Below are 26716 nucleotides of genomic sequence, written 5' to 3'. Positions count from 1 at the left end.
CTCTCCTGCCTCAGAAGAAAAAACCTGCAAACCTCGCCCAAGTTAGTGGTGTCATACATCCGCTGTGAGGCCTTCACTCAGCTCGAGCAAGGAAAGCTGGCACTGTCTCATGTGCCTGTTCCCATGTCCTTCCGATGAAAATCTGACCAGTGAGAAATCCCCCAACCAGAATCACCAGACTGAAAGGGATAAACTGTGTGGCCAGACTATGGTAGTGCCTGGCACAGCAACCCAGATGCTGCACACTTGCACAAGGGAGACAGGTTGGGTGTCGTGCTCTGCACTAGGTGTGGGCCCTTCCACCCCTGCTCCAGAAATGAGCAGCCCAAAGCCCCAGGTTCTAATGTGCTTCCCTGGACACATTAAGGCACTCAAGGGTGGGAGTCCCAGCACCCTCACCAGGTCCCTAGAGCCACCCAGCTGGCCTGAGCCAAGCAGGGAACCAACTGCCCTGGGGACCCCAATGTGGTCTGCAGGCCCTTTGCAGCCAGGATCTCCTCCAGAAGCCTCATCCTGAGCCCCCACATGGTGCTGAGGGACAGGAGCAGCCCTGTCTACAGCTCCCACTGTGGTGGGAGCAGATGTGAACTGCAGCAGATGGGCTCCTTGCATTACAGTGGGCAGGTCAGCAAGTATCCAGAGTGTTGGCCCTGGCTCAGGGGCGTGGCCAAGACCCAGCTTTCCGACTAGCTGATGTATGCTGCCTCCCAGAATTGCGTGGTGGGCCTCGGCATCCAGCCCCTAGTGGTGATGCATATCTGTTCTGACCACCTTCCCTTTCCCTCCTCCCTCACCCACTCCACCATCGTCACCTGGGATTCTGGCCCAGGCTGACTCTGGAGTACCATCTAAGGTCAGAGGCAGGGATTGGGAGCCAGGCTGAGAAAGAGTCTGCATCTGTAGGAATGAGGATGCCTTCAGGGCCAGGCCAGGAGAGGCCCAGGTCACCCTAGAGAGTCCTAGAGAGTGACTGTGGCCTCCAAAGGCAGGTATCTCTGGGGCCTGGCCTGGCCCTGGAGCCAGAGGGCCCTCCAACCCTGGAGCCACTGTCCACCGGGCTGGCCACGTGGTACCACTCACCTTCCCTCCCCAGAAGTCCTGCAGTCCATGCTTCAGATGATTGGACTCCACAGTTAAAATTTTATTTCTGGCAAAGGTGACAAGCACTGCTCAGTCCTGGTGGCTTGTGCAGGTGGGAGCAGGTCACAGTGAGGCCTGGCTAGCAAGGCCCCTTTGACAGACTTAGTGCCGGCAGCCCGTGAGAGTGTGGGTGCAGGCTGGCCAAGGTGAGTGCACCCAGTGTGAGGACAGACTGAGGCCCATGAGGTGCCATGCCCCTGGCAGAAAGGTGGGTGTCCCATGGTGCTCTGTCCTGTGGGAGGCCCCGTAGGCTGGTCTTGAGACAGCCAGCCTTATGGGCAGCTGGGAATGGACACTGGGGCTGTGAGAGCCCAGAGTTGGGCTGAGCAGGGCCGCAGCCCCCACCTGTCTGTAGTCTCCAGGTGTGCATTCCGGGTCCCCAGCCCCAGTCTGGGTGTTGGGCTGTTGCCGGCACAGGCTGGAAGAGGTGGGTGCAAGGTGCAGCCTCAGAAGCCCTTGTCGATACTCAGCGTGCGGCGGGTGACATGCTCCAGCTCCCCGGACACATAGTCAGCCATGCTGATGCGGTAGTGCGCCAGCATCTTCAGCATCAGCCGCAGGTTCAGCCACCACTGCTCCCGCGGCATGCGGTGCCTGTGGCAGGTCAGGGGTCAGAAATCAGGGACCAGGCAACTTCTTGGGCCCACACAGGCCCCCTCCCTCTGGACATGTCAACATCAGTGAGGCCTGGTGGTGTGTCTGAGGTCCCTGTCCCTCGGGGGCCTGCTACAGAGGGGTTGGGTGCAGCAGCCCTCAGACTTGCCCAGTCCTGGCTGCCTCCCTCCCCTGCACACTGCCAGGTGTCACCCTCAGAAGACCTGGGCAAGATCCCTGCTCTCTACTGCCTGGCAGGGACCCTGGGTGTCAGGGTCGAGGAGGCCTCATGGGGTCAGGGCTTGAGTGGGGTGGGGCCTGGCACACCTGCCCCTGGGAGAAGGTCTATTATACCCCTCAACCTCCACCCCTCTCCACGGGGCTTTGGAGGTACTTACTCGAAGTCGGTGTCTTTCTTGAGTTCCGTGACAGGGCTGAAGGCCACTGCCTTCTTCTGCAGGCCAATCACGCAGGCCGAGTCCGGGGCGTTGGCAAACACCCGCCCTGAGGACACAGGTACGTGGTGGCCCCCAGGCCAAGCCTCGCCCCAGGGCCCTGATAGAGGGTAAGGCCAGGCCGGGGCCCCCTCCCACCTACCCTTGCGGTACACCTGGCGCAGCTTCTCTGACATCCAGAGCATGGCCTTCACCCCAAGCTTGGTGCCATAGTTCCGGTCAAAGGGGGTGGGAGCACCGCCCTGGAAAGAGCAAGGCCAGGGTGAAGGAGCAATTACCAGAGCTGCCAGGGCTGAGGGGAGAGGGAGGCCCAGCCTCAAGGCAGACAGGTTCCCCAGTGAGTCTTCTGGGCAGTTTCTGAAGTCACGTTTTTGGTCTGTTCTTTTTGGTCTTTTAGTCTGGAAGCCCCCCAAAGTCCAGCCCAGAAGCCACCTGCAGAGGCCAGCAGAGGTGGCCCTGGTCTCTGCACCTGGCAGACAGTGGGCCCTCCATGGGTCCCACATTGAGCAGCCTTGGCTGCTGCTCTCCAGCTCAGAAAACCCCACAGTGAGGAGCTGGGCTCAGGGTCTGAATGCCCTGGTTTGCATCCCAACCCACCCCTTCCAGGACTGAGACCACAGTGAGATACAGGCTGTGAAGGGGGATGGACACATGCACTGAGCAGGGGGTCTGAGAACTAGACCACCGATGAGCAAGACCTGGCATGAACACATGGTGTCTGCACACGTATGTGTCAGTGAGGGCCGTCTTCCCACTACCCCTGGGTCTGGGTACAGATGGAGGCAGGACAAGGGACGGGGCTGCTGACAGGATAAGCCCTGACTCCTGATCCATGCCCCGCCTGTACCTGCTGCAAGTGGCCCAGGACGTTGGTCCTACAATCAAAGACGCCCTTGCCCTCTGATGAGTACAGGTTGTACAGGAACTCTGTGGTGTAGTGGTCGTGGCACTTCTCATTTCTGGAGGGGGCACAGCAGGGCCCAAGTTAGGTGGGAACAAGGTCAGGCCTTGCCCCACATCCTGCATCAGGCCAGGCTGGGAGAGGGAAGGCAGGTGGACACCTGTCCAGCCTTTCCAAGGCTCCCTGTGGCCTTCTGCCCAGCTGCCCCCAGAAGCCCTGCTCCCAGCTACAGGGCTTGGAAGCCTGTTGTCCCAGCCTCACCGAAGCACCAGGCCCCTCTGAATGTCTGTCTTCATCTTTTCCGTCATGTGCTCCACATTGGCCTGGGGGGAGAAGGAGGCAGATGAGTGGAGGGGAATGGGGATTCCAGGCAACCAGCAGGCCAGGACCCAGGGGAGCTCTGGCAGACTTGGGTGGGTATGTGAATCAGGGGAGCACTGGGCTGTGAGCCCCAGCCTGCTGGGCTCTGTCCCTGTGCCAGATCCATCCTGTGTGTCTGGGGGACTCAGGGTGACCCGCTGGGTGTTCTGCCACCACAGGGGGGGCTAGGTTGAGCTCACCTTTAGGTCGTGGATGTTGAAAGGGTCTTCAAAGACATAGGCGGCGTCGGCTCCTACAGCGATGCCTGTCACGGTGGCCAGGTAGCCGCAGTAGCCCCCCATGGTCTCCACAATGAACACACGGCGCTTGGTGCCCGAGGCCGACTGCTTGATGCGGTCGCAGCTCTGGGGGCCCAAGGAGCAAGGGTCCTCTGTGTGTCCCCCTCCCCACTGGGCTTTTATAGCTACACTACAGGGACCCCATGATTCTCCCAAGCCACCAGCCTTGGGGTGGACAGGGGACCGGGAGCTGGCAGCATAGGCATAAGCCTGCCTCCACCAAGGCCACAAAGAATCAGAGTTCTCAACTGGGACAAAGGACAATAGCCCAAAGACATTTCCGGTTGTCACGGCAGGGGGCGTCACTAGCATCTCAAAGGGAGAGGCAGGGGTCTTGGCAGCAAGTCCTCCCCTCCTTGGGCCCACTGAGTCTCAGTGTCCTCATCAGTAACTTGGGGATGGTAGTTCCCCCTATGGGTCATGGATATAGCTCGCACTACAGGTACCAGTGATGACAGGATGCATTACAGTCTGAGTAGTCAGGTGTGAAGAGGAAAACTTGAGGTTAAAAACAATGAGAAAAGGGAAATGGAACATATAGAAGAACAGTAGGATGTGAATCCTGAGGGTAAGACCTGGATGCAGACAGAGGGCAGCGGAGGGACATGGCTACACCTCCCCAGTGGGCAGCACCCTCCAGGGCCAAGGACACTGACAGCCACAACGGAAAACGCAAACTCACCAGGAAAAATGGGCAAAGGCCGACAAAAATCATCTTCAGAGGAAACAATACATGTGTAGACATGCGCTCAGCATTATCAGTGGTCAGAGCTGCACCAAGGCAGGACCACCCTCCCACAGCAGCCAGAAGGGAGCGACCCCACCTGCCCTGCCAAGGGCTGCCCCAGGTGCTCCCCATGGTCTTCCCTGCCCCCAAACAAGGGCCTGGATGGGGTTCCAGCACACCTCCATGGCAGCATTGACAGCGGTGTCCGAGCCCAGGCTGAAGTCGGTGCCGGGCACATTGTTGCTGATGGTGGCCGGAATGACACACATGACAATGCAGAGTTCCTCATAGCGCCCGCGTGCCTCCACCAGCTGCAGCACCCCCTCATAGGCCTGTGGGTGGCAGAGACCGGGAGGGCTGGGGGAGGACCGAGGCTGGCAGAATGAGCTACCCCTCTGAGACTGGACGAGGTGGTTAGCCTGGTGTCATCTAAGGATACCTTTGGGAACACTGTGCTCCAGGGAGGACCAGGGGAAGCCCTTCCCAGCCTGCTTACACCCCAGGTCCCATTCATCAGCTTGGGGTGGGCTTGCTTTTGGTTTATTTGGTAACAGCTTGCCCAATGCCAGGATGCTACCTAACAATACCCTCTAATACCTACCACCCTGCTTTCTCCCCTTCCTTCTCTTCTCCCTTTTCCCCCATTCTAATTCTCCAACTCCTACTCATTACTCTTCTCATCTTTCTCCTCCTACCCTTTCTCCCCCTTTTCAATTCCTTTCTCCTCCTCCTCCCTTCCTCCTTCCCTTCAACTTCTCCTCCTCTTCCCCTCCTCTTTCTCTTCTCCTTCCTTCTCTTTCTCCTCCTTTTCCTCTGCTTTATCCCCTTCTTCCTCCCCTTCCCTCCCTCTTCTTTACTCCCTTTCTCTTCCTCCTCTTCCTCATCCTGAATTTGAACCTCATGAAGCTTTTAGCAGGCTAAAAAACCTTCCCAAACCCTAACACCACATTTAAAAATGGACCCTCATGGACCTGCACCCATGCGGCTGGCACATGGATTTTCCGGATGGGCCCCTTCAGTAGCCCCAGCCAAGGGGACACCCATGGATCTCCTGTGCCCTAGTTCTGTCTCCTGCAAGCAGTCTCTCACCTCAAACCCGCCAACCACCAGTAGAGCATGGATGTTGTAGGTGCGGATGTTCTCCACGATGGACTCCATGTGGCCCTTGGGCAGTGTCCTGTGGTTGGATATACATCAGGGTGAACACACAGCATCCAAGGATGTGTACAAATCGGATCTGATCACGGAAAGGCATGTCTTGACTGTTCCCAGAGCCACTCATCAGCCACAAAAATGCCCTGGGTGGATGGAGGGGCTCCCACACAGAGAAGGACGCATGGAGTCCAGTGAGTGAGTGACCGGGCACCACCTGCATCCTCCCCAAGTCCAGCCAGGTGACCGGGAGCCCCTTACAGCCCGTGGACCTTCTTTCCTGTGAGGCATCCTCTCTCTACACAGCAGCAGAAGGGGATGCTTCCCTGGCCTTTGCAGCCGCTCAGACTTGGAAAAAGCCACTTCCCAGTAGTTATTCGGGGTGACCATGCCCTCCCTCCCCATGCCCGCTCCACAAAGGTCCATCCAGAGACCATCAGACCCTGGGATGAAAACCATCAGACATGCCCACAGCTGCAGCCAGAGGCCCGATGAGGACGGTGACCCTCAGATGGCCCAGCCCTGGCAGAGCAGGCATGGCCACCACCCCAGCCTCCCTGCTGAGTGCCCGCTGAGAGCACGGCTGCCTAGGCAGCCTTCCTGTACAGGTGACCCCAGGGGTCCTCGGACCAGGAAGCCCCAGCAAGAGGGTGTGAAGCCCTTTTGAGCAGACCATCAGCCAAGAGAGGGATCTGGCTGGGGCCACGGAGCTGGCTCCCCTTGCTGCCCCCACCCCATACACCTGGAGCCCGCACCCTGGTCCTCCTGACCTGAGTGCCCAGCCAGCAGCTCACCTCTTGGTCCCCAGCATGGAGCCACCACGCCCCAGCCAGCCAGCCACATCGTGCCAGCCCACCTCCTGCACCTGTCAAAATAAGAGGGCTTCAGGGGCAGTCCCAGGCTCCCACTAGCTCCTTTCAAGCCTGTGCTTGGGGTGGGGCCAGACTGTGCAGAGCTGGGCCTCAGGCTTAGGTGAATGCAGCCACAAGGACCCAGCCTTCAGCCTCCCCCTCGGGTTCACCCCCAAGTTCGCACATCATAAACCCCCTCAAGTTCCCTCTTATTCATAAGCTATTGGGGACCAGTCATAAGTGAACCCATCAACACCTGTGCTGTCACACCAGTGGGCAGCCCTACCCCCCCATCCCCCCACCGCCACTCATCACGGCCACACCTACCTGACCCTTAGCTAGGCCTTCAAAGCCGTCATGCACGACATACACCGTGTGGCCCTGAGAGATGCCAGTACGCACGGCCGAGCGCACGGCGGCGTTCATGCCTGCTGCTGGGGCCCCCACATTCAGGATGGCCAGGGAGAAGTTGGTCTTCAGAGAGAAGTGGGGCAAGAGTGTGAGGCAGGGGCCAGGAGCGACCCGCTGACCTGTACAGGAAGTCAGCAAGCCAGCAAGTTCCAGATAAAGGGGCCTCCTGGCAGCCTGGACACTGCTCACCATGCTGGCTGCCCTGAACAGCAAATACTGTCCTACTGATGCCAGAAGATTCCAGTAAGACCAAATGAAACTTGGGCGAGCCTGGCCGCCAACGGTAAGGTCCCTGTGAGTGAGCGGTCACTGTCACCATGTCAGGCTTGCAGGGCAGCAGCGTGGATCTGAACCAGAGTCAGCATCTGCTGCGAGGCTGTCAGTGGTCACCCCATCCTCGGGGTTTAAAGAGCAGCATGGCCACAGAGAGAAGGGGAGCCCAGATGTCCACCATCCCTGTGCCTTGTTCCCTGACAGCCCTCTCAGCCACATTGGTGCCTGAGGTCACAGCTCAGTCCTCAGCAGGAAGGAAAGGACAATGGCCTAGCCAGGGCAGCCCTAAGCCCATCTTCTTCGGCAGGCAGTGGCAAGCAGTGACAGGCAGGCCTGGTTGTAGGTGCAGTGTGAAAGGCTGCAGGATAAAGACTGTGGCACCATTCCCTTAACCTCACCTTCTCCTTGGAGAGCTTCTGGTGGGCCAGGAGCTTGTAAATGTTCCAGTTGTTCTCGAAGCTCCTGGAAAGGAAGCCGGTCATGCCATACAGACCCAGCATAGCACATGGCCTGTGGCTCAGCCTCAGCGGAGCCAGAGAGGCTGGTGGGTACCACGAACACGGCCCTGCAGGTTGCTCAGCACATGCAGGAGGCTCAGCCAGTTCCCACTCTGTCGCCACTCACCCTGTGGGCATCTTCCATAGAGGTACGAGACCCCCACGTGATATGATGCCACATCACCCTGCACAGAGGACAAGTGGCCCGGCATCTAATTCACTCAGGGGCCGGCAGCCTTGGCAGTGGACATGAGGGACAGAAGTGGGAAGCCACAGCCAGCCTGACCCAATCATCCCTCAGGATGCCTCCCGGGGGCCACCCCAATGTTCCAGGCTCATCTCCCTGTTCCCTGCCACCCTCCACACACCCAGACCCCTGTTCACTGGGTACTGCCCTGCCCACCAGGGTCTCTGGCTGGGTCACACCTCCATCCCCACCCCACGGATCCCACCCTGCCTGCCTGCCCTCACTGCCCACAGGGCCCGCTCCGCCTCCTCTTCAACTCCTCCAAGCACAGCACTCCAGAGGAAGAGGGAGTTCCCAGAGTGCTACCCTGTGGCACATGTACCAAGGCCCCAAATGTCCCCAATGAGGGCGAGCAGCCTGGAGGAAAAGGTTGAAGCCTGTGAAGGCTCACCTGCCGCGGAGCTGGATGGCTTCGTCAAACCTCTTATCATCCATGGACTTCTGCACCTCCTTTGTCTTGAAGAAGAGAAGCCAAGGGCACAAGCTGGCAGAGGGGCCCAGCTGCACGCCCACAGCCCGGCCCACAGCACACACCAGCTATATGCCCACTGCCCAGCTCACACCTCACACTCGGCCACAGGCCCACAGCCCGGCCCACAGCTCACACCCAGCCACACGCCCACAGCCCAGCCCCTCTGATGGGCCCAAGGAAGGCAAAGTGGCCAACATCTCCCAGTTTTGTCCCAGACCTGGCAGCCTCTTGCTGTGGACAGCGGTCACTGCCAAGGCCAGCTCTCAGTGGGGCTGGCTGAGGTTAAGGAGGCCCCACCTGGGCCCAGCCTCTGAGTTTCTCCTGGCAGGGGACCCCTGGGCCTCACACTGCCTCAGATCCCTGAGGGCCCTGCCAGGTGTCTTAGGAGTAGGGGAGGCAAATCCCGACTGGCCCAAGGACCCATGACTAATGCTCAGTTGCCCCAAAGCAGGGCCCAGCAGGGTCACAGCAAGAGGCCAACCCTCCCGTGCCCAGGCAGGCCCTGCTCAGACCCCACCACAGGCCTCCAAACCAGAGGAGCCAGGGATGGGGTCCCCACATTCCCTCCCAGCCTCTGCTCTCACCCTACCTCCCCTCCTGTGGTCCCAGCTTCAGCCACACCAGTGTCCCTGCCACCTGACTGAGCTTCTCTCAGGACTAGGTTCTGTCCACCTGTTCCTTCTCCCACCCTAACCACAACCTGGCCCTATCCCCAGGAAGCTCAGTGGCTGAGGCCCCTGTGGCCTCCCTAGCTCACCCAGCAAAGTGCAGCTGACACTACTCTCAGGGTTGGTTCTGTGTCCCACCTGGGGATGTGCCACTCCCCTCCCCACCCCCCAGGAGGACTGGAAGTCTTGGGTTCCAGCCACGAGGCCCACCCCCGAGGGGCTCACCATGCTGGGACATGGCCACCATTGTGCAGCAGGGCCCCAGGAGGGAAGGCTGGGGGGACAGGCAGCTCTATGAAGGAGGGGCCCAGTGCTCACCATCTGCACACACTCCATGAGGGGCAGCCGTACTGACTGGTTCCCCGAGAGGCTGACCACACAGGCTGGTGTGTCGGGTGTGGCTTCCAGCAGCGCCATCACCGCCTCCATGCCCATCTTGCTGCTCTGTGAAGGGGTGGGGGGCTCAGGCTGGTGCAGCTCACCCCCACCCATACTGACCATGTGTAAGATGCCCCTTTGCAGATGTACAAACCCCGGCTTTCAGAGTCCCCACACACTAATGGAAGCTTCCAGAACAGGTGGCACCAGAGACAGAGATTTAGTCTGACCAGGATCACAACAGCTTGTAGGGCACCACTTCACAGGGTCCCAGAGCCCTGTAAGGGTGCTGGGCTTCCACACGCAGGTTGCAGTGACACGACTTACCTACCATCACTTAGCCTGAGGGTGCAGGGCGAGGACCAGGGCTGGGTCTCTGGGTTTCTTTCTGTGATAACAAGATTTCCAGCCTGGACCCCCTTCCTGTCACAGCCTTCCTGATTTGTGCCAATACAAGGCAGCTAGGCCAGGCCAGCTAAAACACCCAGGACCTGCCCCCTGGGGACAAGTCACAAACAGGTCCTGGCACAGCCAACCAGCAGGATTGTAAGAAAGTGAGACCTGTGATCACTGTGGCCTTTTCTGTGACCACCAAGTGGCCGGTTCTCTGCTTACTGGACGTAGTAGCCCATCTTGGCGGCTTCTGTGGTCTTTTGAGCAAGGCACCAACTGCTGTCTGTTCTAAACCACCTTTTCGAGGGGGTAAGCAATCAAGAGGGTGCAGTCTCAAAGAGTGCTCTCAGCTCCTTTGGGAACACCGTGCAGGTGGCCAAGAACTTATGGAGAAGACACAGGTCCCTGTGGCACCCTTCCCTCTTCATGTCACTCTGTAGGGACATAGGCTCAGGGAATGTTCCATGGCTGCGAGGAGACATCTGTCCTTTGTTCTGGCCCAGGCTCGAGTCTCTGCCAACATCCGTGAAATCCCTGACAAAGCTGTCGGCCCGCAGGCAGGGAGCCCAGGCCCGATTGGTTCTTGTCAGCTGCATCTCTACCACCAGCTTCACCTGATGTCCCAGGTCCCTCAGAGGCTCTTCAGAGTGGAGTTGAGGCCTCAGGTAGGACACAGCAAGTGCCTAGCTGGGCAGCGAGGCCCCTCTCTGAGATTTGTGTCCCCGCTGTCCAGTGGACCCCATTAGCTCAGCGAGCCTCCTCCAAGGTTCAGGTCCACAGTCGCAGGGCTGAGTGTGGTCACCTAGTCTCACTCTCGCAAAGGTCCTGTCTGCCCGGCAGTCTCTAGCCCCACCCTTCCAGGTGGGCAGACATGCTGGCCCCCAGGGTGCCTTCCTGGTCCCAGACTTGTCCCATCTGGCCAGTGTGATTCCCATTTTTGCAAAGACCAAGATGTGATTTAGCAGCTGGGGCTGATGGCGGCAATGCCAGGCCAGAGCCTGGGCTCTCCCCCCGGGCACCCACCCCGCCCCCCAACACAGATGCTGTGGGCAGGAACCGGAACAGCCAGGCATGTTGGCTGGCCTCAGGATATCTCAGCTCACCTGCCTCAGCTCTCCCAGGTACCTGGCCCCGGCCACCAAGAGGGTCTTTAGTCTGGACAGCTAGTACACGGAGTTGAAAGATAGGGACTGGCCAGGAGCACAGGATGGGGGGGGGGTCTTCAATGGTCTCCAGGTTTGCGTTTTCTACACTCAGGGAAACAGTCTCACCCACGAGGACCACCTCACACCATGGGCACCCACATAGACACCCACACTGACATGCTAACTCGGACCAGGGTAACACTCCACCTACCAGGACTCGGTCGAAGGCCGAGGGAGTCCCTCCTCTCTGCACATGGCCCAGCACTGTCACACGCGTGTCGAAGCCCAGCCTCTGCACCACCAGCTGCTCATTGGGAGAGTCAGAAGAAAGTCTTTGGGTTCCTGCCCACCCACTAGCCTACCCCACCGTGGCCCTAGGCTGGTGATGACCCCATTGTCCTGTCTCAAGGGTCTCAGGTGTCGGCCCCAATAGGGTTCCCAGAGCCCATCCACAGAATCTGAGTGGGGGAGATTGTTTCTGTGCGGGGGAGTGTTGTGGTGTGTGTGAGAGGCATTCCGTGGCTAACAGAACTGGTCATGGTCTAGCCTCTGCTGGTCAGTTTCCACTGCCCCATGGCTCTAGGGCCACAGTGGACAGAGAATTGGCAGGCGAGCCAGCCTAAAGCTGAGGAGCTGGGGAAGTGACTGCAAGGTGAGTGGCCAAAGGGGTACAGAGGCACCTGGTAGCTGTACTCTCTGCTGGGGGCAAACGACATGGTGGGCAGAGGTTCCAGGGAAGAAGGACTTCTTGGTGGTCTGAGTTGCTGGCCGTGAACCCAGCACAGGCAGGGGGCGCCTGTGGCTGAGGGGCTGGGGGCTCAGTCTGTCACTAGGATGTTGCAGGGCCTGAATGGGGTCTGAACAGGGTGAGCCTGGCCCTGCAGAGAACGTGCTCTGAATAAGACAGATCCAGATGGCAGGGTCCCAACTCAGGGGGGCAATGACCAGGGCATCTCCGCCTCACCTGGACATCGTCTGGGACCGAGAAGCAGCCTCCAGGCTAAGCCCAGGATGAGACCACATGGGAACCGCCCCAAGCACGAGCACTCAGACTGAGCTGCGGGAGTGTTGCTGCAACCCACCCCGGGCCCACACTCACATCCTTCACGTAGCTGGAAGAGATGGGCTTCCCGTGGCGATCGATGGCGCCCTCGGCAATGATGATGATGTTCAGTCGGGACCCTCGGCTCCGAGTCTGGGCCAGAGACACCACAGGGCTCAGCTGCCAGGCAGCGACACCAGCCCTGGACACGTCCACCGGGCCAGGGATGCCTGCCCTGGGCCCAGGACCTGAGCTGGGGCGACCGTGCCCACCCCCACTCTGTAGGAGGAAAGGAGGCCTAGGGGGCAAGGCATGGGGCTGAGGTTGGGCCCACTAGGACCCCATTGCCCTCCTGGGACATGAAGCGGGAGGGGTTCTTCTCAGCATGCTGGGAAGGGCAGTAGGGGAGGAAGGACCGGCACAAGCACAGCTGGAGTCCAGGCCCCTGCATCCCGGGTGACATCTTCTAGGCAGGAAGATACACGGGTGCCCCAGCTTAACCTAACCTTAACCCTAACCACCCAGAGGGACCTGCCCAGGCTAACCGGGGACACTCAGGGCTTCCATTTTCTCATCCTTACAATGGGTGGCCTCAGAATGCTGCCACCAGTCCAGGCTTCCCAAACACCCTGCACCCTGAAGTACTGGCAGGTCCAAGATGGTAAGTGTGGGACCCATGATGCCCTGTGTCAGCTGAGGGTGCAGTACGAGTTCAAAACCCACTGCAGCAAAGCCCTCTGGGGAATCTAAAGACTTTCTACTCATTTTCTTCCATGACTCAGGTGACATCTGTGGGATCCACTCTGATCTACATACTCCACAGTAACCCAGAGCCCCAGACAGGGGGGCAGGGTTGAAGCAGTTCATGCAAGGCCCAGTTGCTGATATCTGCAGTGGGGATATCTGCAGTGGGACTGGAGGACTGCCTGGAAGAGGAGGTGCTGGTGCAGGTGAGGTCAGACTCCCAGACCCAGTCTGCAGGTGAAGTAGAGGAGCCAGCACCTCCCTCTCCTCCCCTCCCCCATACAATCTGGGCAGTGGGCAAGGCAGCAAGAAACGCCTGCGTGTTATGGGGGAGAAACTGAGGCCCTCACACAGAATGGGAAAGAAGCAGGTGTGCCAATTCTGCATATAGGAAGGTTCAAATCTGAATCCATGGCAAGTGAGCCAAGGTCAGCCAGGGGCGTGACCAACAGAGCCCAGGTCTGCCTGGTTACTGCAGCCTGGTCTCCAGGGTGAAACAGCTCCACCCAAGGGGAATACACGGGCCTTACAGGAAGAGGGCCTCAGGCCAGCCTAACTTGCTGGGCTCTGCCCCACCCAGCCTCAGCTCTACTGGGCAAGGTTCCAGAAGTAGATCATGATCCTCGTTCCCTCCCGCTTCCCTGAGCACAGGGAGGTGGAATGGTGTCTGGCCTTGGATGGAAGTGAAGCCACCACTATCACACGTGGACAGGACATTCTGCCAGCCCCAGACCTGCCCGCTGCCCCAGGGCTGATCCCAGTGGGCCTGCCTCCCCTGCAGAGCAGAGAGGACAGAATCAGAGCCCCTGGGCTCCCCCTGCAGCATTGAGCCTGGGCAGAGGATGGTGTGGATGAGGAGCCAACCTGTCCTAGTTGGAGGTGTCAGGGCCTGCAGGGCAGAGCCGTCAGCCTGTTCTATGGCAGAGCCATCTGCTCCCTAGAGAGCTGCAATTCAGGGGCCCCTCTCTAGGCTCACACCGCACCCCCCCACCACCACTATAGGCACCCTCTGCCCAGGCTCCCCTAGAAGCTCCCCAGAAGAGGCCTCAGGCTTCCAGCCACCTTTCCACTCTCCTGCTTCCAGGGCCCACTGTCCATTCTGTGGCCATAAGCACATTTGACCACTTATGTCCCTAGCTTAAAACCACTGCTAAGGCCCTGGCTGGCTTCAGGGGAAGCATTCACCCTTGGCCTGGTGGGTGAGTGGCCCATTCCCCAGCCCCTCTCTACCTGTCTGGCCCTTGATGGGGCCACCCCCTGCCCCACTGGTGCCATGCCTCATGCCCTGGCCACCCCCTCGCACATGGCACGTCCACTGGCTCAGTCTCAGTGTCCCCCATCCCAGGAAGACAGCTTCCCAGTGTGCCCACACTGAGCCCAGAGCTGAGCCCGGGAGGGAGGCCTGAGTGAGCTGGCCTCTGCCCACTGGAGGCAGGACCATAGGCCGTCCATGGTGACCAGCCCCACAGACCTCCTGCCCTGAGGGCACCCACAGCTGCAGTTCACCCAGTGAGTGAGGAATGAGTTAGCGAAACCCAGCCACAAGACCCCAGGAACTTGATGCCATGTCCTGGGGATGCCCTGGCCTGCTGGCCCATCCAGCACGCACCTCCCCAAGCCTCTCACACATGAAGTTCTCCCAGCCGTTCTCGGGTGGCGCCTCAGGGATGAACAGCCAGTCGGCGCCTGAGGCCAGCGCGGACACTAGCGCCAGGTACCTGGGGGATTGAGGAGGCCTGCTTAGGACCTGGCCCTCTAGGAGGTCCGGCTTTGAGCTGCAGCTTCCAGGTCTTCCCAACCCCTCTATACAGCCCGCTCCAGGTTCTCCTACTCACGGCCATGAATGAGCCCCGCAGTGCCCTGGCCCCTCCCCGGGGACAGGACAGTCCCTCCTCACCCGCAGTGCCGGCCCATCACCTCCAGCACAAATGTCCTCTGGTGGCTGTGGAGAAGGAAGAGGCGGAGGTGTCAGTGCCCAGGCCCCACAAGCCACTTGCCAGCCCCACCAGCCCTGCCCTGTGGGGGGGCCTGAGTGACAGGCAGGGAGAGGTCAGGCCCCTTTTCCTCATACCCAGGGCTTCCCGGTCTCTGGGCTGACGACACCCCCACCTCTCCACCAGTCATGGGCTAGTTTTGACTGATCTGCCCTGAGGCTGAGGGCTAGTCACTGAGCCCAGGCTTACTGGCCCAGGACCCCTTCCGTGGGGCATCACATCCCAGGATGGGCAGCTGCCTGATGGAGCCAGGCTACACAAAGGGCCCACGGTGACCTGGCAGGGTGGGAGCTGACCCATTGTGTGTCTCCCCCAGCTGCATCCTAAATGCTGAAGGCCACCAGTGTCCACTGCCCTTGCAGAGTGGCCATTCCCACGAGGTTGACTCGCCACCTTAGAGAACAGAGCCTTGCTCACCTCTGTGCGGTGGTGGTGATGGCATCGATGACCTCCATGATGCGGTGCAGGGCCGAGTCTGTGCCAATGGTCATGTCAGTGCCGCAGAAGTCATTATCGATGGAGCCCACCAGCCCCGCAATGTTCAGGTGTGAGTAGGTCTGGGCCATGGTCTCCGAGATCCTACCTGGGCCAGGGGCAATGGGAGGGCCTGGCTGAGGCTACAGCAGCCCCTACTGGCATTCTCAACCACTCCAGACAACAAACCCCGCTCCTGCTGCCCCATGCCCCTGGTGTGCCACTCTGCAGGGCACCAGGCCCATCCTCTTCTTCCCCAGGATGCAGTGGTGGGGTGCCCAGAACAACTGGTGCTGAGTGTAGAGACCTCCAGGGAGCCTTGCAGAGTGGTCCTGGCCTTGTCTCAGGGTCTCCCCAGCAAGTGGCACAGAATAGACAATGCTCTAAGAGGTCACTGTCCTAGCAGCGACCTTGGACTTGGTGTCTTATGTCACTTGAATTTCAACTCTGTTTCTGCAAACTGTGGCCAAGCTCTAAGTTGCAGCTTCCAGCTCTTCCCAGTCTCCCTTCCTCTGGTCCAAGCTCTCCCACTCACAGCCATGAATGAGCCCAGCAGTGCCCTGGCTCACGTCCAGAATATTCCGGGCATGAATGACAGACAAGACTTGTCCACAGCATGGGTCAAGCCACTGTCCACTAGCACCAGGTCAGACTGGGTCTCCTAGGATTCAGGCACCAACCTTCTCACCCAGCCAGCCCAGCCTCTGTCTCCAAGAGTGCCCAGGCTCACCCAGCGCGGGCCCCTCCTCCTGGGCTTCCCACCTTCTGCTGTCCCACCCATCCCCCTGACCAAGATGGCAGCAGGGAGACCTTGGGGCCTCCCTTAGCTCCAGCCATACTCACGTTCCCCAACCAGCTCCTCCAGGAGGCTGCCCCACTCGCTGCGAAAGATGTTGGCACCTGTGAGGCTGCCATCGCCACCAATGACGCACAGGTTGGTGATACCACGCTGGACCAGGTTGTAGGCTGCAGCCAGGCGCCCCTCCCGTGTGGTGAAGGCTTTGCAGCGGGCGCTGCCAATGACGGTGCCGCCCTACACAGAAGACACTGGAGCCCTCACATGGGGGTGCCAGGGTGGCAGAAGGCCTCTGGGGGCACCAGAAGGACCCCTGTACTGGGCAGCAAGGGAACAGGAGGGCTCTGCAGAATTACAAGGAGACATCCAGGGCGACTCTGGAAACCTGAGGCTTCCCCACCTCTTGGGGATGAAGATGAGCAGCCCTCTGGGCATGGAAAGTTACAACAAGGGAGAGGGACAACTGGGAAACTGTAAAGCACTGTGCACGCATGTACATAGGCCATGCATCAATGCAGGGAGCTGTCTAGGGCCCCCAAGGCACAAGCCTTGGCAGCACCAGATGCACTCATGTGGTCCCTCAAGATCAGCTTCAGCCCTGGATTCCCCAGGACCCAGGCCCACCTCTCCAAGGGAACACACCCACACCAGCACACTCTGGGTGAGGGCTCCCTTCGCCAGCTGCACCATGGGGACACCATGCCCCATCCCCACTCCTGGCAAAGTCAAATCTTCCCACCCCCACCCCACGGCCTCCTGGCCAGACCACCTCATCCCAGACCTGGACCCTACCCAGACTTCGTGGCCCCCTTCACCCTGGCGACCCCATGACTTCACAACCCAACAACCTCATGGCAGCCAATGACATGGTCAGCCTGGAGCTGAGCTCCTGTGGAACAGGGCATGTGTGTGTGTCTTTGAATGTGTCTGCCTTTGCATCTGTCTCTGTGTCTTCATACCTGTGTGTATCTGTGTGTCTACGCGTGTTTACTTCTGTGTGTATGACTGTGTGTCTGCGTGTATATCTGTGTGGTTTGTATGTATTTGTGTCTGTGTGTCTGTCTCTGTCTACTTATCTGTGTGCCTATCTCTGTGTCTTTGTGGGTCTGTGTGTTTGTGTATGTCTGTATGTGTGTCTATCTGTGCATGCATGTTTCTCACATGCTGCAGGGACAAGAAGGGGCAGGAAGGGGCAGTGGCTGGGCCTCACCAGCTGGATGATGTTGGATACGCTGAGCCAGTTGGCCTGCTTGATGTTCTCACCTCCCTCCACGAGGCCCTCATAGCCCTGAAACCAGAGGGGGCATGAGATAGGTGGCTCACAGCACATGGCAGCTTTGGGAGCAGGAACATCAGACCTTACCAAGATCCCTCCAGGGAAAATGGGCCCCACCACCCCTAGGGCATGGCCAGCCAGTGCAGCCCTCTGGCCCCAGCAGTCTACAGGGCTCTGAATACCTGTGCATGCCTGGCAAGGCTGTGTGTCAAGGCGGTGTGTCTCCACACCTCGATCAGCACAGGCAGGACCAGCGCCTAAAAGCCCCGCCACCACCTCCTGATGGAGCAACCTAAATCCACCTGCCTGGAATGTGGTGGAACTGACACCACAAGGACCCTTAGTGTCTGGAGCCCACCATGTAAACACCAAGGACCCCATCGGCTTGTCAGTTTGCTGAGAACACATGTACCCCACAGGGACAGGCGCGCTCCAGGTGGCCCAACCCCAGGGCGCTCCAGGCCCAGCGGATCATGAGTGGCCATCCCAGGAGGCCCACAGCACCCTGGGAATTCCAGGCCCTGCCCTCCTCCACCAGCAGGGCATCCCACAGCTTTCTACCCTGGTGGCTGCAGACTCACCCCTCGTGGTGGCTCAGACTAGAATCTCTCTGACGGCATCTGGACAGTTTCTGTGCCCCATGCCCCCTCTTGCCACATGGCCAACCCTTTCTTACAGTTTGTGGGAGCTCTCACAGTCTGGACATGGGACGTGCTTCATAAAGGGAGAAGAGCCAGGCTCAATGCTTCACACCTATAGTCTCAGCATTTTGGGAGGCCGAGGTGAGAGGCTTGCCTGAGCCCAGGAGTTTAAGACCAGACTAGGGAACATGGCGAGACCTCATCTCTACAATAAATAAAAAAAATTAGCTAGGCATGGTGGCGTGCACCTGCAATTCCAGCTGGAAGGCTGAGGGGAGGGATCACCTGAGCCCAGGAGACTGAGGCTGTGGTGAGCCAAGATCATGCTGCTGCATTCCAGCCTTGGGGACGGAGTGAGACTCCAACTCAAAAAAAAGGTGGGGGAGAAGAGAGAAGCAAGATCTCCTCTATGCAGCTCCCCAACCATCTAGAGATCCCCCCAGCCTCAGATGAGCCACCACTAGACCTGAGGCTAGTGCCATCCCTGCTCTGGGCTTTTGCCCCTCCCTCCGCCTCCTCAGCAGATGGGTGGTGAGACCCTGGGGGCAGGCGGGGCAAAAGACCCTCCTGGGAGCTGGGGAGAAGGATACACTGCAGGGCTCCGTGAGGTCTCTGCTCAGGACAAGGCAGGGCAAACACCCATATGGAGCCTCCCTTGCCAGCTGGGTTGGGGGCAGGTACCAAGCAGGAGAATGTTTTCAAGGCCATAGCAGGACTGGGTCACCCTGCTGAGAAACCAAAGACACTTCTTCCAGCTCAGGTTAGGCCAGCCCCATCCCCTCTGATACGACCAGCCTCCCAGGCAGAGGAAAAACAGAAGAATGATTCCCAAACCCACACAGCACACCCCAGCAAGTGGCTACAAAACACAGAACTTCTGCCCCACCCAGGATGGAGCAGAGTCCATGTCTGGGCCTAACCGGCCCTGCCCCACTGTGCAGAGACCAGGCAGGCGTGGTCAGCTCAGCAGTCCCAACGAGGCCAGCTGCATCTGCTGAAATCAGTCTCAAACACAACCCTCCTTCTTACCCTGGAACCTTCTAGAATGTGCACACCTCTACCCACTTTGTGTCACCTCTTCTCCCAAGTCCAGCTCACCTCCCCACTCCCTCTTCTCTTATTCCCAAAGGCCAGGCCCCCAGGCAGTCTCTGGACCTGCTGTTGGGCCCAGTGCACTCCCCAGAGGCCCCTTGTATCGAACTCCAAGTCAGTAGGACCAGCATGGGGGAAGTAAAAGCAATTGCATTCACTAAGCCCTTGCCCCAGAAGGTTGCACTCACTTTTATACCCCAACATCTCCACAAGGAAGGAATTGGAATCCCCACTGGAGGAAACCAGTGTTGAGACCCAGAAACCAACACCCCAAAACACAGCACTGTGGCCCGCTGAACTGAAGCAGCCTCAAGGTCTCTGTGACCACCCAACTCCCATCTCTCAAGAAAATACAGGATGAGGCTGTTCTCTGGCGCTCCTGACCACCCGCCAAGGAAAGCAATGACCTCTGGTCTCTTCCCCGAGTTCTCTTTAACTGAACTCACATCTCAGGAGAAGAGACTAAAGTCTGTTAGCACACCTGGACAGACTGTCTGTCACAAGCCACCGTCTGCCCTGCAGGGCCCATGGACGTTGTCCCAGGCCATTGTATGTTCTTCAAGCCCATCGAATTCCCCTAAAAATCACTGACTACTTCCCCCAAATCACCCACACATCCCCCTCTCCCTTTCCCCTAAGAAGAACATTTAACCATCTGTACCTGGCCAGGCACAGTGGCTCATGCGTGTAAACCCAGTGCCTTGGGAGGCCTGGGCGGCAGGATTGCTTGAGCTCAGGAGTTCGAGACCAGCCTGGGCAACATAGCAAGACCTCATTTCTACAAAAGAAAATCAAAAAGTAGCTGGCGTGGTGGTGTGTACCTGTAAGCCCCAGCTACTCAGGAGGCTGAGGCGGGAGGATCACTCCAGCTCAGAGGGTCAAGGCTAGAGTGAGCCGTGATTTTTGTGCCACTGCACTCCAGTCTGGGTGACAGAATGAGACTTAAACTCAAAAAAAAAAAAAAAATAGCAGCTACAGAGGAGCTCTCTGACTTCCCTGTTTGCTAAAGAGCAGGATAGAATGGCAAAGACAAAAGGTCTCTGTCTTTCTGCCCTGAAGACAGGCTGGAAATTCTCCTGGAGAGCCCCAGCAGCCCAGTTGTCCGATGGTCCCCTTCCCAGTTTCCCACCTCTGGGAGCCTCTGCCTGCTTTCCTCTGCCCTCTGCTTCTCTAAAATGCCCTGGTCTCGAAGGCTTCACACAGCCGGGCTCTAAACCACCATTCTCTCCTGTGCATGTGTTGGTGGCCTTGCTTGTTTTCTCTCGTTGATCCATCTTTTGTTGCAGAAGTCTGTCCCAACTACAAACATATGAGGGTTGAGATATTTTCTCCCTCCATCACCTAACAGAAGAAATTGAAGGTCACAGGTACACAGTCCCAGGCAGCAAGACTTGGGCCGCCCCGCCCTGCCCTGAGGCCTCTGGTCCTCAGGGCAGAGGCCACACCTGCAGCTTCTAGGGCCCATAGATCAGCTTCCTAAACCTGACACTGGATAGGTGCTCCAGCCCCACTTGAGCCTGATTTCAGGAGAGGATGGGCCTGCATAGACCATTCATTTTTTCACTCAGACATCCCTGTAGAGTTAGGGACTGGGTGTGGGCAGGCTATAACCCAGGGCCAAGGCGAAGGGACAGGGAAGCTCCTGGCAGAGTGAGGAGGAGTACCAGCACCGGGAGGGAGTCAGCCCCAAATCTGCAGCAGGGATTGAGGGGTGGGGGACAGAGGGGGCACTGCCATTGGATGGCACTGGAACAGCGATGCTCTAGCTGTGCTGTCAGGGGCTGTCTGCTGACAAGGGTGCAGGAGGGCAGGTTCAGAGAATGGTCTGGCAGCGAGGCCCCCAGACCAGCTCAGAGTCCTCAGAGGAGTGACACAGCTGCCCAGCAGGACAAAGACCTAGGCTGGAGGGTGCTAGGTAGGGATGCAGCCTCCAGGGGACCCTCCCTCCCCAAGCGTAGGCCTTGGGGGTTGGACACGGACCAATGATGGCTGTGGCCAGGGCTTCCTCTCCCTCCCACCGCTCTCCCCTGTCCCCTCCTCTCCCTCTCCTGCCCCCAAGGCCAGGTCTCCAGCAGCCTCTGAACCTCTAACTGGGCTGATTCCCTGCAGCAGGTTTCCTCTCGGAGATACCTTTGGCCTGGGCCCAGAGCACGCCATCCCACACTCCCCCAAACCACATACCCCAGCCCCCACCCCAGTTACTCCAGGGAGGGCCACCCATTGGCTTCCAGGGTGACCCACTTAGAACAGACCTTGGCCTGTGCCACAGAGACACTCACACTCCCTGCACCCACACACCCACTGAGGCCTTACCTCATAGATGAGGAAGACTTTGGCTCCCACGTAAATGCCCATGCGCGTCACAGCCCTGACGGCGGCATTCATGCCTGCGGGAGAGTCAGGACAGAACTGTGTCAGGCCAGAGCGGAGATGGGGGCCCTGACCACTCCCAATCTCAGACGGAGGAGGTCCTGGACCCTCTCCCATCCAGAGGGCAGGGGAGGTCCCAGACTCCTCCCCATCAGAGGACTGTGACCCAGGTAGGACAGAGCCATCCCTGGGAGAACTTTGCAGGCCCCAACTGTAAGCTCTGAGCACTTGGAAATGAGGTGCCCCAGAGTTAAACAGGACAATCCCCACATGGGACGTGGAGTCCAGGTGTGTGCACAGGGCCCAGGTTCCCTCCTGTGTTCCCCAGCCTTGCTCCTGTGTTCCCCAGCCTCGCTGCAGGGCCCCCACCCCACAAGCTCCGACCATGCGGGATCTGAGGAAGTCAGGGGCTGGGCGCCAGGAGGGAAAGTAGGCAGGGGACAGCAGAGGGTGCTAGGCCAGATGGAGGAATGCAGGCGGCTTAGGGGGCACCTCCAGGCTGAGGAAAGCAGCCTCTGGACAAGGGGACAGGGACAGGGCTCTTTCTGGCCCCAATCATCCAGGGGACAGTGCTGCTCTCCCCAGGTGCTCCTGCCCTCCAGCTTGGACATGATACTGATATCACAGGGCTTGGCCTGCCCCCTAGATGGCAGCTCCCCTGCAGAGCAGGTTTCCTGGAGAGGAACATTTAAGGGAGGCAGCACACAGGAAATGCTGCTGGTAGTGGTTTGCCGCAAACCTTCTTCCCGAAAGCCCACATCTCAAAAGACAGACTCTGTCGCCCAGCTTGGAGTGTAGTAGCATGATGACAGCTCATCACAGCCTTGACCTACTGAGCTCAGGCAATCCTTCTGCCTTACTATCCCAAGTAGCTGGGGCTACAGGCGTGAACCACCACTCCTGGCTAGTTTTCTGCAGAGACCAGGTCTCACCATGATGCCTAGGCTGATCTTGAATTCCTGGGCTCTAGCAATCCTTTCACCTCAGCCTCCCAAGTAGCTGGGACTACAGGCATGTGCCACAGCGTTCACCTAATTTTTTTTTTGTAGACATGAGAACTTGCAATGCTGGCAGGCGGGTCTTGAACTCCTGGCCAGAAGCAATCCTCCTGCTTAAGCTTCTCAAAATGCTGAGATTATAGGCATAAGCCACCACACTTGGCCCAGCAGTGATTTAATACAAAAGGGGCAGGCATAACCACCCCACCCTCAGAGAGGAAGAAAGAAATCCACAGTCATCAACCAAGCATTCATTCTGTGAGGTGGGTCTGGGCAGAACCTCAGACAGACCTGGGCTTACTCGGCTCCTCAGATCAGCCCTGCCCCTCCTGGCACACACTCACCCTGTCATCAGCCCCTAACCTCAGATAAGTCTTGCCCTGGAGGAGTCGGGTCCCCTGAAGCCCTTGCCCTTCTGCCCACCTCTGCCGGGCAGTGCTGACCTGCTGGGGTGTCCTGCAGCTCCAGCAGGTCCCTGCAAGCGTTTGTGGACACATGGAGACGCCAACAAGAGGGTTCCTGACCTCTAACTGGGTTACACGAGCATCTCACCAGCCTCTGGCTTGGACTGAGAGCCCAGGGAGTGAGCCGGTCTGAGGTGATGTCCCCAACTTAAGGGGATGCCCCTGGGCAGAGCCATTCCCACCCCCATCACTCCCCCACCTCCTGCACCAGCTCACTGCAGGGGGCTCCCATGCTACCAGGCATTTGCCACCATCCCAGCACTACACGCCATAAACTGAGGTTCCAGTGGGAGGGCAAGGACCTGCCAGAGCCCCAGCAGGTAAGGGTAGAGCCAAGACTCACCCAGGCCTCCCCCCGCCCCCACCCCCCAGGGCTCAGCAAGCAGCCCAACCCCAACTGGCACGTGGGGGCTGGAGACAAACCCCAGCAGACGTCCAGAAGGTGGAGGCACCAGACATCAGGGTGGGCAAAGCATGGGGTATGCAGCAAGTTGGAGCTGCCTACACTTGTGACCTTCACACTTGACTTTAGCAAGCAAACCCCATGCCTAAAGGAACAGTGCATGTCTCACATCCCCCACACAGATGGACACGGGGTAAGGGGCTAAAGTAGGGGTGGGGTACCCACAAACCCAGATAGCAGAGCTGCCGCATAAGGCATAAGCTGGGCAACCAAGAGCTGTTGGAGGAACCCAGGTCCTGCTCCCTGAAATTGGACATCCAAGGCTATGGGCTGCAGTCTCCCCATCTACCCTGTCCTCGCCAGAGTGAGGGGCTGTGTGGGAAATCCATCCCTCCCTTGCTTCCATAGCAGGCCGAGTCATGGCAGAAGTCCAAGCCTCCCTTGGCAGGAAGCAAGAAGCCAGCAGCTCAGCTGGGGCAAGGAGAGAGGGCAACAGGGGCCACCTGGGTTGACCGTCCAGACCCAAGGTCACTCTGGTGACCCCTGCTCCAAGAGGGGACCATGTGCTGCATCTAGCCTGAGGTCACAGGCATCTCACCAGCCCACTTGGGGGGTCTGTTGGGGCCCTAGGGTCGGGATAACCTTGGCATTATACCCATGGCTTCTGAATGATTCCAGGATGCTTTGCTAGGGCACCCAGAGACAGAAAAGCTTCCAAGACCCAGCTTCGAGGGGAGCTCCCCCAGAGAAGAAGACAGCAACCAAGTTACGGAAAACTGGATTTTAGGATGGGACTGTCCTGAGGCCACGAGACTGAAGGAGCGGGTTTCCCTCATGGGAAGCTGCCCTCTTCAAAAGGCCTTTTTAATGACCTTTTAATCTGCTTTTCTTTCTCAAAATAAACCCTGAGCAGCAGTCACTGGCCACCGGGCTTATAGAAGAGCCCGCAGGAGAGGGGGCCAGCTATTGCCCATCAGCTGACCACAGACGTCCCTCCTGGGGCCAGAGGCGACTCGCTCCAGGAAATCAAGGATAGAACAAAATGAATGTAGAGGCTGGTGAACTGGCTCCCAGTGACCTTTCGTCACAATTCACTCCCGGAGAAACAGATATTGTACAAGAAAAGCAGTAATCACGAAATAACACAGGCTCACGGAAGCAAAGTTTAATGATCGGCTCACAATGTCAACATGGAACTGAAGGACCCAAGCCCTGGACGGGATGATACAGGGAAGAGTGAGGAAGGCCAGTGAGCCGAGTCCTCACCTGCAGGAAACCAACGTCCAAACGCGTCGGCCATGTCACACAGGGCCAGGGATAGGTGCCAGAGAACCTAAGTGCCCACACCAGGGGCAAGACTGAGGGTGGACATAGGAGGGGTGGGGCAGGCTGTTCTTGATTTAGGTCTTCTAGTTACTTTTGCACAAAGTATTCTGATAAAATGCACACCCTTGAACAACAATTGCCTTCCTCAACTCGACAACACGGACTCCTGACCAACAGGAAGGGAGACTCCTCACCACCAAGGATGGGACATCTGAACTGGCTGGAAGGCACCAGCAAGGTGGCCTGTCTTGCGCCCTCTCCCATTTTCACAAAAGTAGAAACTGCAGTCTGAGGGAAGTTCCAGGGCTGATCAACACCAGCCCAACCAGGTCCTGGGGCCAGGCCACCCCCACTTGGTGAGGTTGGTTGGTTTCCCACATTCCAACACATGCAGACTTCCACATCTGGGAGGAAGGTGCCCTCTGCTCCCCCTCCTGCTGCAGGCAGCCCTGCTGACACAGAGAACACATACAGAGCTGGGTGCTTTCTCTGGCCAGGTCCCCAAGGGGTCAGCCTTTCACCAGAAGGCTTTGGGGGCCTGGAAGGGCAGCATTTGCTGTCAGGAGGGCAGAGTTCACAAGGAGAGTCCACACACGGCGTTTTCAGGACTTACAAAGGCAGAGCAGCTCTGGTTTTGCCCAGAAGGCCAGTTCCTCCCCCTCGTACCAGCGGCAACTGACCTCCCCCCATCTTCCTCCTGCACCAGCCTAGCCCTAGCAGAAAAGCCTGTAGGTACTCCTCCGTCACAGAAAACCACTTGGTCTCCATTCCCAAGAGAAGTCCTGGTGGTTGGGGACTTGGGAAGTGTGGGCATTTGCAACGAAAGGGAGGAGTGCAGTCTGAGTGATAGTAGGTCAGCAAGTACACTGTGGGTCCCAGGTCAAGGCTTCCTAGTGGGGACCCCTAGTTCAGACAGGCCCTGCCCTCACCTGGCCCTCCTGCCCATGCCTGCAGGGCCAGAAGGGGCCTACCATCTCAGACCCTCCACCAGCATCTGAAACCACTTGTGTGCCACCTGGGTGCCCCTTCCCTCTGGCCCTTCCACCTGCCAGACTGGCCCTTCAGTCACCTCCATCAAGTCTCCTCTGTGTAGTTTGTGTGGGGGGTGAGGGACAGGGGCTCCGAGCCCCCCCAACCCTCCTATGTGCTATCTCCACCTGGTGTAGGATCTTCTATGCTCCAGGGGGCCTCAGGTCCCCAGGTACGATCTGGGGCTTCACTGACTTCCCCGAGGAAGCACCTGTGGTGAGCGAGGTGGGTCCAGCCCTGCTGGGATGTGTGTGCCCTCCATATGTGGGCCTTTCCCATGTCTAATCTCACGGAATGGTGCTTCCACAAATTCACCTCCAAGTCCCCGGGCCTCCTCTACCACTCCGACCTCAACCCACCAGGCTTCACTGCGGATGCTGCCTCTGCCTCGCAACAAGCAGCAAACTCCCTCTCCCACCATGGGCATGAGGCAGGGCACGCTGACCGCCACCACTGGCATGGGGCAGGCTCCCGAAGGCTCGCCAAAGTGAGGCGGGCCCCTTGCACCCTGAGGTTCAGCCAGCATGTGTGCTCTGCCTCCTTGGGCCTGCACTTGGTGAAAGAGTTTTCCTTTCTCCCTCCTCCCCTGCTTCTAGGTAGGAACAGGGGTGGCAGTGCCCCAGGCTTGGGGGGAGGGTGTTTGCATTTTCACAACTACTTTTTGAGCTCTCTAGGAGACAGACCAGGCCAAGCTGCACAGCCTGAGGGGGCTGCTGGGCCCCTTCTCAGCCCACCACCAGTTTTCTGGGCTCCTTAAGGCATCTCTCCATGGTCAGGATGGCTGGTGTCCTGTGCGACAGGTGTCAAACAGTCCATCTCAGGTCAGAGGCACTGGAGACCAACAGTCAGGGCAGGACAAGACTACCAGGAGGGGGCTGCGGGGAGGACAGACTACCCTGTCTCCCCCAAGGCCATTCGCCCAGCCAGGTACCAGCTGCAGGACCCCAGGCTAGCCACTACCATCTGGGGCCTCCCAGTACAAGGCCTCGAGGACAGAACTTTGATAAAGAAAATTCGTCAAGCCCCAGGCAGCTCTCCTCCCCAACACGTCCTCCTCCCACTTAAGCCTCAAAACAAAAGGAAGCGGGAACAGGGCGGAGGTAG

General features: G+C 58.7%; 1 protein-coding gene across 1 annotated transcript; it reads right to left on the bottom strand.

Annotated features, from left to right (window-relative positions):
- Window positions 1-1120: 1120 nt before the first annotated feature.
- On the bottom strand, window positions 1121-22017 carry PFKL (phosphofructokinase, liver type). The gene is made up of 22 exons (XM_008056415.2): window positions 21988-22017; window positions 21336-21409; window positions 17224-17301; window positions 16061-16250; window positions 15161-15326; window positions 14647-14691; window positions 14359-14467; window positions 12063-12158; window positions 11175-11267; window positions 9366-9491; window positions 8299-8363; window positions 7562-7625; window positions 6807-6953; window positions 6423-6493; window positions 5566-5653; window positions 4656-4808; window positions 3651-3815; window positions 3352-3413; window positions 3037-3148; window positions 2332-2431; window positions 2133-2238; window positions 1121-1734 (listed from the first exon to the last, which is right to left on the bottom strand). Exons 1-22 carry the CDS (start codon window positions 22001-22003, stop codon window positions 1587-1589), a joined length of 2274 nt encoding a protein of 757 aa, XP_008054606.1. The 5' UTR covers window positions 22004-22017; the 3' UTR covers window positions 1121-1586.
- Window positions 22018-26716: the final 4699 nt, after the last annotated feature.

Source organism: Carlito syrichta, unplaced genomic scaffold (assembly GCF_000164805.1).
Source record: "Carlito syrichta isolate Samal-C Ts95f unplaced genomic scaffold, Tarsius_syrichta-2.0.1 Scaffold302353, whole genome shotgun sequence".
In the NCBI taxonomy this organism is placed as follows: Eukaryota; Metazoa; Chordata; class Mammalia; order Primates; family Tarsiidae; genus Carlito; species Carlito syrichta.
The sequence above is the reverse complement of the archived record's forward strand: the minus strand, read 5'-3'. Positions and strand labels throughout refer to the sequence as shown.